Source organism: Lathamus discolor, chromosome 6 (assembly GCF_037157495.1).
Source record: "Lathamus discolor isolate bLatDis1 chromosome 6, bLatDis1.hap1, whole genome shotgun sequence".
NCBI classification, from domain to species: Eukaryota; Metazoa; Chordata; class Aves; order Psittaciformes; family Psittacidae; genus Lathamus; species Lathamus discolor.
This window is the reverse complement of record NC_088889.1, coordinates 84,533,277-84,543,317: the sequence shown is the minus strand read 5'-3', so window position 1 is coordinate 84,543,317 and position 10,041 is coordinate 84,533,277. Positions and strand designations below refer to the sequence as shown.

General features: G+C 42.5%; 1 protein-coding gene across 1 annotated transcript; it reads left to right on the top strand.

Moving 5' to 3' along the window:
- Positions 1 to 385: 385 nt before the first annotated feature.
- Positions 386 to 9,824, top strand: LOC136017518 (ubiquitin carboxyl-terminal hydrolase 42-like). The gene is made up of 15 exons (XM_065685833.1): positions 386 to 623; positions 1,222 to 1,432; positions 2,137 to 2,337; positions 3,340 to 3,450; positions 3,599 to 3,701; positions 3,862 to 3,929; positions 4,070 to 4,140; positions 4,690 to 4,772; positions 5,419 to 5,530; positions 6,165 to 6,305; positions 6,507 to 6,607; positions 7,068 to 7,206; positions 7,901 to 8,632; positions 8,839 to 8,927; positions 9,197 to 9,824. Exons 2-15 carry the CDS (start codon positions 1,231 to 1,233, stop codon positions 9,822 to 9,824), a joined length of 2,781 nt encoding a protein of 926 aa, XP_065541905.1. The 5' UTR covers positions 386 to 623; positions 1,222 to 1,230.
- The last annotated feature ends 217 nt before the right edge of the window (positions 9,825 to 10,041 follow it).

Genomic DNA, 10,041 nt, shown 5'->3' with positions numbered 1-10,041 from the left:
GCTCGCTGCTGCGGTCCTGCTTCCGGACGGTCCTCGACGTGCGAGCCCGGCAAGCGACACCCGGGGCGGGGCGGGGCGGGAGGGCGCCGAGGCGGCGCGGCCTTGCGGCTGTCCCCGCGCAGTGGTTGCCGCGGGTCGGAAGTGGCGAGCGGGGCTGGGTCGTAGCGTGAGGTGGAGGGAGAAGGGCGAGGCGAGGTGAAGCGAGGGATCCCTCGGAGCCGCGCTCTGCCCTCGCCTTCCGCGTCAGGGTCGCTTTGGTTTGGCTGTGTTTGGGCTCTTGCCGCTCCCGAGCGCGGACGTGCTGCGTGCCGCGCCGGTCCGTGAGAGCAGCGGTGCCACAATGCTTTTCGGGACCAAAACCTGTCGGAAAGGCAGAGCGGGGGGTGAGCGGGTAGGTGCTGCAGGCTTAGCGCTGGTGACGGAAGGCCGGACAGTTCCATTTGGAACGGGTACTATGACGTCAACCGACTTTGAGAGCTTATCTTGCGACCCGGAACAAGCAGACCCTCAGACCCCGGTGAAACACTGGGCAGCCGCGCCTCGGGAGAGCAGAGAAACCCCTGGGCGGACGGACACCCCGGTCCCGGAGCTGACAAACTCGGACCCCTTTGCTTCCCGCTAAGGTTAAAGGGATAATTAACTGCGGGTTTGCTGGGTTGGCGGCTGGATTATTTCTGATGAAAGTGAACAAGCGTGGCGTGTGTGTGTGTGTGTGTGTGTGCGTGCGTGCGTGCGCGGGGTGTTCCTTACTTCGAATTTGTGTGTGTGTGTTTGGGTTTTGGTGGGCTTTTTAGGATTTTTGGGTGGTTGGTTTTACTTTTTTGTTGCTGATTTGGTTTGGGTTTTTTTTCTTACGGTAGTGTTGCATTGTGGAAGTGTCGTTTGCAATTTAGAGACGTACAAGTGCCTTCATGTCTACCTGTAGTAGTTTTGTATTGCTCCTTATTTCTACCTGGGTGTTTTTGTGTACGTTATTGTTTTGCAGTCACTGCTGCAAATGTTTGTTTTGTCATGAGACGAATGCGTAATCGCTACTCCCCAGTTACATTCAGTTTTGTGAGTGGGGTTTGAGTTTGGTTGTTGTCGTTTGGGTTTTTTTTTAATATTTCTTACCAGCTATTTAGTTCTTCAAGTTATTTCTTTGATAGTGAGTGACAGAATTTCCTTCTGGAATGCTTCTTGATATTCTGAAGTCAACAAAAAATTTTACCTCTGTTACAGATACCAGCAATGACTTTAAAGAAGAGAATACCTTCAGTGTTTAAAGAGGTATCATTCAGGTGGCCCAACAAATGTCCTGCCAAGAAAAGAACAGCATGCACTGCAAACTTGGGCCGAGTACAACCTGAGGAAGCTCCAGAGAAAGTACCGAGAGGTTCTATTCATTCTAGAACCTCTGAGAAGCCTAAGCCTTTTGGCCGGGAAGAGCTAAGTAAGTGTGTCTTCTGTCCTTCCCCCCTTTTCTTCAGAACAAAACCCCTAAAAGTTAGAAAACGCAGTTCTCGTTTGTTGCACTGATATAAGACGGGGTTGTGACGAATAAAGCCTTCAGCACTAGGCTGCAATTTTGTGAGTCCCCTAAGGCAACTGCAGGCACTGGCGTTGGAAAACCTGTAGTTTTATCTGTTTAAAAATCTACTTGTAACGATCGGTTTTGAGGAGGTTTTTATAGTACACAGACTTAGCCAGGTCTTCTGTGCTGTGCAGAGAAAAGTACATTTCACCTTTGTCTTTATGGCTTCCATTCTTCACAAGTCTCTGCATGCTAACCCTGCTCAGGAAGAGGTCTGGTATCTGTAGGGTTACCTGCTCTGCTAGTTACTCGCTTACTTTTCCGTCCTTGTTCTTACGTTTATTAGCATAGAATTACAAATGTCAATTAAGTTACAATAAGGAAAAAGACCAGAGTGGTAGTTTGTCTTGTACTGGAAGAACTGAAACGGATAAATAAACCATAGTTCAAAACTGCGTGCTGACCTGCAAATTCAAGTGGCCGTGTTTAAGCTGTTCATCTCGTGGGTTTGCGTGGCGGAGCAGACCTGGCTCTTCTGGGTGCTCCTGCAGAATGCTACCTTTTAAACATCCTTTTTCAAAGAGAAACAGTAAATATTTTTTGAAATCTGATTTTTCTTGCAGTTGTTAACGATGGAATTGCCCCACCACGTAAAATTCTTTTTCCACCTGAGAAAATCTGCATGGATTGGCAACAGCCACTGAATGTTGGAGTTGGACTGGAGAACCTGGGCAATACGTGTTTCCTTAATGCTACTCTACAATGTTTGACGTACACACCTCCTCTGGCCAGTTACATGCTGTCTCTTGAACACAGCAAGTCATGTGAGTCCTTTCTAGCATTATTATAAATATGTTGGGCAAAGGTGAAAGAACAAGAGTGATTCTGTGGAGAAAACGCGTGGCTTTCCCGTTTTACCTGTAGAAGCCGGCTTTGAACGCCATCTTCGTGGTCTTTTTCAACCTAAATGATTCTGTGATTCCGTGATTCTTTAACAGAAAGCTCGGAATGGTATATAAAGTGCATTTGTCCATTCAATGCACAATGGTAAAATTGCAAATAAAGACCATTTCTTGCTTTGTGTGAATAATGAAGTACGTTGTAAAGGAAGGCATTTGGTGAACATTTGACATTTGGATTTCCTGCTGGTAGAAAGGTGGTAAACTTTAGGATGTTGGCATCGTGGATTCTTTGTCTCTGCAGCCTAGATACCATAATGTGCTAATACTGCAATAAATGACACGTTCACTATTGACCCATTAAAAAAGATCGCACCCTAGAAAGCACTCTGAGCTAATTTCCGCTGACCTGAAATGGAAATTTGTGTGGGGCAGTATTAAAATTTTGACTGGTTTTATTCTAGTTAAAAGTTTGTCTTTTTTGAACCTTTGAATTTGTGTTCTTTGCATTTCCATTCTACGCTTGAACTGATTTGCCATTGGAGCCTCTTTGCATATCCTTCTAGGTCTATTTTGACAAAGGTACATGCGTGCTTTTTGGTTTGGCATCTTAGTGTTTATTCCTAGAAATTTAACTGTGTTTTTTTGACATAGATAAAAATGTGTCCAGTTAAGAACCCTGTCGCAAAAGGGAGGGCAGAAATACTTACACATACCTTCCTTTCATCTTTCCTTTCTCCCAGAGGGTTCTTAGCTCTGTGTCACGTAGCTCACCTAACAGCAGTATCCTGAAAATCACACACATTCTCTCTTAGCGCTGTGTCATCAATTTCAATAGTGTTTGTCACGGATACTAGTTTTTGGTTTTGTTCTTTTTTGGTAGCAATGCTTATTTGACTAGACTGTGTTGCTTCTTTCACTTTTCAGGTCACGAAAAAGACTTCTGTATGATGTGTACATTGGAAGCTCACATTAACCAGGCCCTGTGTTTCTCTAATAATGCTTTCAAACCTATAGCTGTTATCAATGGCCTTAAAAGTAAGTAATTTCAGATGGTTCTCTTTTGATATATTTGGTAACTTTTCAAAGCACTATCTGATGCATAGAAATGATTTTGGTACTTTTAGAAACGTGAGTTTTCTTTCAGTTTCTATGAGAGAAATATAACCACCTTCTTTTTTATTAGGAATAGGAAAACATTTCTGTTACGGCAGTCAAGAGGATGCACATGAATTCTTGTCCTTCACTGTTGATGCTTTGCAGAGAGCTTGCTTGAATGGAGGAACCACGTACGCGTAAACAAATCATTTCACTTTTAGATGTTCTCTAGCCCCTTTTACTCCTTTCTTTACTACAGTACATTAAAACGAATGTCCTTGGTAAAAACTGTTTGAAGAGTTAACTCGGAGCCTCGCATCATCTGAGGTCTGATTTACCATTTCTTTCCAGATGGGACACATCTTCTCACGCCACCACACTTATTTATCAAATATTTGGAGGATACCTAAGATCCCGAGGTACTTGTTAAAAATCTTCCTGTCCTTTGAACTGGCCTGTGTCTGTTTGTAGTAAAGGCCTCTGTACTTTGACTAAAGTAAAATGTATGAAGACTTTCAATTTGTCCAGTCAGTGCTAAGCATTTGTATTTCGATTCCAGTAAAATGCTTGAACTGCCAAGCCGTTTCGGATAGGCACGAACCATTCCTCAGTATTACTCTGGATATAGAGGTAAGGTGTTTTGTGAATACGGGTCGAGCTGTAGAAGGACCTGTAGAGCTTTCCAAATAAAGGCATTTTACTTAAAAATATATACTGCTAAAAGGAAAGAGCTTGGCGTTGGGTGGGAGTGGATTGGACTTTGGCCTTGTGTGGAAGGCATCTAGGTGCTCTCCCTGTCTGCAGTGGGTTTAAGCTGTAAAAACAGTAATTACATCTAGACAAACGCCTATACTCTCAGACTACTCGATTATTCTGCTTCAGCATCTATACATCTATCGTTAGGCTGATGGGTTTGATCGTTCTCATTATTGATGCCATAGCATAGTACAGATGCTGTCTGTGGCACTGCAGACTTTATTTTCTTATTTCAAAATAGCATCATTTCCACAGGAGGTAAATGCTCAGCGTACTCTGAGGTTTCTGCCTCCTTCACAGTGGTTGCCGGTTGACAGTAGGTCACTTGAGGATGCGCTAGCAAGGTTCTCTCGTTAACTAGCAGGAAGTGTTTGAAATTTTGCATTTCCAGTGACTTAGTGCTCTACTTTCTTATTCATCCAGACCGTTACGTCTGTCACCAAGGCGCTGGAACAATTTGTGAAACCTGAACAACTGGGTGGAGAAAACAGCTATAAGTGCAGCAAGTAAGATTCTTACTAATTCCATCTGAGTCCAAGAGAACGCATTTCATGTTATCACATGAATATCTGGAAAGAGAAGAATTGCGGCCATTAGCTCCTATTAGACTTTTATTCCTACTGCCGCCTGCACTGGGGTTTATTAGCCTTCGTAATTGTGAGGCTGCACACAGAAATGTTCATCTGGCCAGAAGTTAAAGGGGGTGTCTGCTAAGTAGTGGTGAGCTGAAGCACGGAGCTAAGGACAACGATTTGGGGTGGGAGGCAACATCAGCTCGCTGAAGGTCCTAGTGTTCCCTGTGGAAGAAACTGGGATTGGGTCTCAGTGCATGTGAACGGTGGTCGTTAACATGAGCAGCCTCTAATGACTCGCTAAAAAATGTCTTGCACGGTTCTCGTGCTGAATTGTTGGGAAGTCTCTCCTTTTTGTCATTAGGATAGATGCTCAGATGTTTGCTTGGCTATGAAAAGAGAATGTTCTAAGACCTTTGTTTTGTAGAGCTGTCCGCTTACATGCTGTTACCTTCTGTCTGTTAACAAACCCAAAGTGCGGCGTATGGGTTCATAAGCCTGCGTGAGAGACGTAAACTTGTTTGAATTTTGGGAGGGGGAAGAATTTGCTGTTAAACATTTGTCTGTGCTTGCTTTTAAGGTGCACAAACATGGTACCTGCCTCCAAGACGTACACAATACATCGTTCCTCCAATGTTCTTATCATGTCGCTGAAAAGATTTGCAGATTTTAGTGGTGGCAAGATCAGCAAGGTATATTTGCAGCTGTAAAGCAGCTTTATCTTCTGTATATCTATGTTCTTTATCTTCTTGGAATGGGAGATTTCCCCAAGAAAAGATCATTTTAAAGAGGGGGAGTTTAGATTGGATATAAGGAAGAAATTAGGGTTAGGGTGGTTAGGGTGGTGAGGCACTGGAATGGGTTGCCCAGGGAAGTTGTGAATGCTCCATCCCTGGCGGTGTTAAAGATCAGGTTGGACAGAGCCTTGGGTGGCATGGTTTAGTGGGAGGTGTCCCTGCCCATGGCAGGGGGGTTGGAACTAGATGATCTTAAGGTCCTTTCTGACCCTAACTGTTCTGTGATTCTCTGATTTAAAAGTTGTTAGTGTTTGCAGGCTGTAACTATAATAACAATTGTCTAAGAAGCGTCAATCTAGCAACTATGGCTTACGGTAACCCTAAGAGTAGACGTCACTCTTAGAGCTAATTCTGTAGAAAACAGTTCTCTGCAGCTTAAATTATTAAATGTTGTTTCTGAGAATAGGTATTTTTAAATGAATGAAGAATATATTTGTGTGATCCTAGCCTGTGTTCTTAGAAGGGTTTTCCTCAGGCTGTTCCATGAAGCGTTTCAGGGTAATATTTGAATCTTCCTGTTTTCTTTTAGCACGTAAACTACCCTGAATATTTGGATCTCCGAGCATATATGTCCCAGTCAACGGGAGAACCACTCATCTATTCTTTATATGCAGTTCTTGTTCATTCTGGTTTCAGCTGTAATGCAGGACACTATATCTGCTTCATAAAGGTGGGTATCGGCTTGATTTCCAGCAGGGTAAAATAAACAAAGAAAATGAATGTTACTGGCAGCCACCATTTTGATGGAGAAAGGTTGAATGATGTGTTCTGTTCGATCTGTTTGGTACGTTTTGTGCTGTAGTGTTCCGCCTGTGATGTCATTTCGACAACATGCATTTTGTCTGAAGGTATCACTGTCTTTTATTTGCAGGCCGGCAATGGATTTTGGTATCGAATGAATGATGCCATAGTGGAGCGTTCTGATATCAAAACAGTTCTCAATCAGCAAGCTTATTTACTTTTTTATATCAGGTAATACCAGCTACTGACTCTGTTCAGAATATATTTACTTTCCTGTTACTGATACTTTTCTTTCTTTCCAAGTGTTTTTCTTTCTGTCCTAGGCAAAGTTTACTGTTTGTGTAATTCAGTTCTGTCTAACCTGAACTTACCGCTGTCATTTACTGTCTTTCATTGTTTGCCCTTAAACTGGTGAGCTTGTGCATATTGCTCTACATCTGCTCTATGTAGCTGGCTAATATAGAAGAGGAGAAATTACGCCATAGAAGGTGTAAGGGGGAGTTGTTGCTCTGACAAGCACAGTCATTGTAGGGAGACCATTGTCTATTTCTTACTTTGTAGTCTTGGTTGAGTCTTTTATATATGTCTTCTGTGTCACATCATCTGTTCCTTTAAAATTATAGTTGGGGTTTTAATCCAAGAATAGACTGAAAGAAAAACTCTAAACTGAGATCACTGCTTTTTTCCCAAGGCGCTATGATTTGACACTTGGAGAATGTGGGCTTTCCTTACCAGCACCGTCTTATGCCCGTTCATTCCTTGGTCAGCGGGGGCCTAAGAGTAAGCAGGCTGGATTTACGGGACCACGACTTCCTCCTCATATGGTTAAGGTAATTTGCAGGGAGTAAGTAATGACACCAAATTGATAATATTGTTTTCTTTTGATGTGTGGGGGGTATTGTTTTATAGCATCGAGTTCTATTTTCCCTCCCACACTACAGCTTTCTTCACAACCGTCATGCGACAGCCAGAATTATTGAAACAGTGGCTAATCCTAAACTGTGCAGCCATGCTACTTCATTATACTTCCAACTCAAAGTGCTTTCTAAAGCACTGACAGCTACGCTTTTGAGACACTTGAAGGAGTCTATTAATTCTTGATGATGATGATGATAAGAACAATAGCAGTAGTAATAATAATTAAATATCACTCTCCGTCAGTGTTGCTTTAGCTGAGACAGTGAGAAAGATTTTTCTTGGTCCTGAGTAGCAGAGCAATTATTGCAGTGTTTCCAGGGAATGTTTAAAGGGGAAAATAAACATATTTGGGAAGAGCTGTAGTCAATGTTAAGTTGTTTGAGTGGGTTTCAAAAAATGAGGCTCATTTGATACCAAGATGCAGTAAACCAAAAGCAGCAGGAATTAAATACACTTGTTGGACTTAGGTTTATATTGGAAGTGAGGTGTTTATCTTCTTAGGTGGTGAGGCAATTTTTAGAAATATTTAGTAGGAGAATTTAATGTTTTAATAAGTGCTGTGTAATTGCACATATTCATCTTGCAATCTTTTCTTTTTCAATACAGAAATCAAGTTGTGTAAATGGAAATGGACCCCTAAAAGGAGATACAAATCCTCTTGGTATGACCATAAACAAGCCATCTTCAGCTCCACCAACTGCTTGCATTCGAAACGTGGAAATGACCAGGCCTTCATCTACGGATCCATCGAAAGCCCAGAAGATCACTATCAGTATTCCTAACAAATTGCCTGAGCTTCAGACTGTGTCACAACCTGGCTGTGTTACCAGTGCTTTGGAGAATGAGGATCTCAGCAAGGCCGTTCCTTCCTCCACAATTACAGATTCTCTCAGAGCAGAGTCTTCCTCAAATGCATCTACAGTGGCAGTTGCTGCTAACATTTCCAAACAGGAAGTTCCTGATGAAATGTTTGTAGAGCCAGCAGTGAATGTAAGTCCTACAGTCGGCTCCGATGCTCTAGTCCCTTCCAGTGCAGAGTCTTCAGGAAAGTCTGTGGAGTCGAATGGCGTGTTGAAAAGGAATTGCAGCATATCTTCATATGGAATTGTAATGGGGAAGGTGGTTGGCACATTGCAGAATTCCCATTCTTTCTGTGAGAGTGCTGAAGAAGAGAGATCCCATCATGAGCTGCCACAAAATGATTCACTAAATGGTGCTATTAGTTTAGATATTGGATTTAAACAAAAGGGACAGAAACTTGATGATTTTGCTTGCCAAGTCCAACCTGCTAAACCTTCTGAGATTTTCTTTGCTAAAACAAATGGATTGCTTTTACGAGCAAGTTATGTATGCTCCATCTAGAACTTCTCACCTATGACGTGTTTAGTATTCAGGACGAATGTTCCTAATTCATGTGAAATACTGTGAAAACACACAGCACAGATTTCCTCATTAACACTTTGTGCTACTGTCCCATTAGTTTTCTACATTTGTTTTTTTGTTGTTTGTTTGTTAGTTTGTTAACGTCTATGTTTTAATTGTAGATACCTGTAGCTGAGTCACCGATTCCTCAAGAAATAATCTTAGAATCCCTGGCCTGCAACCACCTGAACAGGTTGTCAGAGAAAACAAGGTAAATTGAGTATACTCTGATGAAAACAAGATTTCATACAAGTTTATCATTCTTTTACCCATCTGCTAGTACTATTTAATAGAAAGCTTTAAATTAGTACAGCAAATTCCACACTGTACATGTAGGATTGCAGATGTCAGCACCGAGCATGTGTTATTGTCATATTAAATACAGGCAGATGCCTCCTGGAATGCTTCTGTTTCTTCACAGAATGGTTTTCCATTTTTTACCATTGGAATCCTTTCTCTGTTCTCTTTTTTCCACCCTAGGATGCATGCGAGCCAATACAGGCCTTCGCATAATGAAAGAAACAGTCCAAATAATGGCAAAAGCTGGGGAAAATACTCTGATTATAGATCCCGAAGCAGAGAAAGAACAGAACAGGACAGGAATAAGTATTATCGTTCCAAAGGAGAGAAAACCTGGAGCCCGGAAACATACTGTCAAGATGAAGCACAGAGATGGGAAAAATGCAGATATTACGAGGATTATGACTCTGCTCGTAGAACAGGAAATGGTAGAGAGAGGAAGTACACTCATTCTGACAAAGACTTTGACAAATGGAGTCAATTCTCGAAATCAGAGCGGGATGATCCCTGCAAGAGCAGATGGGCTGACAACACTCACTGCAGAGAGGAAGGAGCGCATCACTTGAGCAGCCACAGAGGGAACCTCCGTCATTGTTCAGTACCTCCGCAGCAGTCTGAAAAACACTCTTGGGAAGGGCACGCACCTCCACCTGCCTCAGCTCGTGCACAATTTGACAACGCTTTCTGGGAAAATAAGAAACTGAGGCTTGGCAAGAGGAAATACAGTGACACAGAAGGAGGCGAAAGCGAAGTGGAAAGGAAACGCTGCAAGATAGATGATAAATATCAAGAGACGGATTACAGGTAAACAGGGATTCCAGCATAATCTGCAATTTTTTCCCTAACTCTTCTCTGAATGTTTCTCATGCCTGTCTTTTTCCCATTGTGTCTAAGTGATTTATAATAATAATCCGCCTGCGGGTTGGTCATTAGGCTGGTCATTAGGTTGGTCAAGCAAACGTAGGAAGATGTTGCTGAATAGCGTTAGAACGCTAGATCTGGAGCACAAAGTTAAGAACCTGTCC

Excerpts from the sequence above, each read along its gene's own strand:
- LOC136017518 (XM_065685833.1), top strand. The coding sequence starts at position 1,231 with ATGACTTTAAAGAAGAGAATACCTTCAGTGTTTAAAGAGGTATCATTC. Across the intron at positions 8,633-8,838 it reads CAAATGGATTGCTTTTACGA|ATACCTGTAGCTGAGTCACC; the intron begins GCAAGTTATGTA and ends TTTTAATTGTAG. Across the intron at positions 8,928-9,196 it reads AGGTTGTCAGAGAAAACAAG|GATGCATGCGAGCCAATACA; the intron begins GTAAATTGAGTA and ends TTTCCACCCTAG.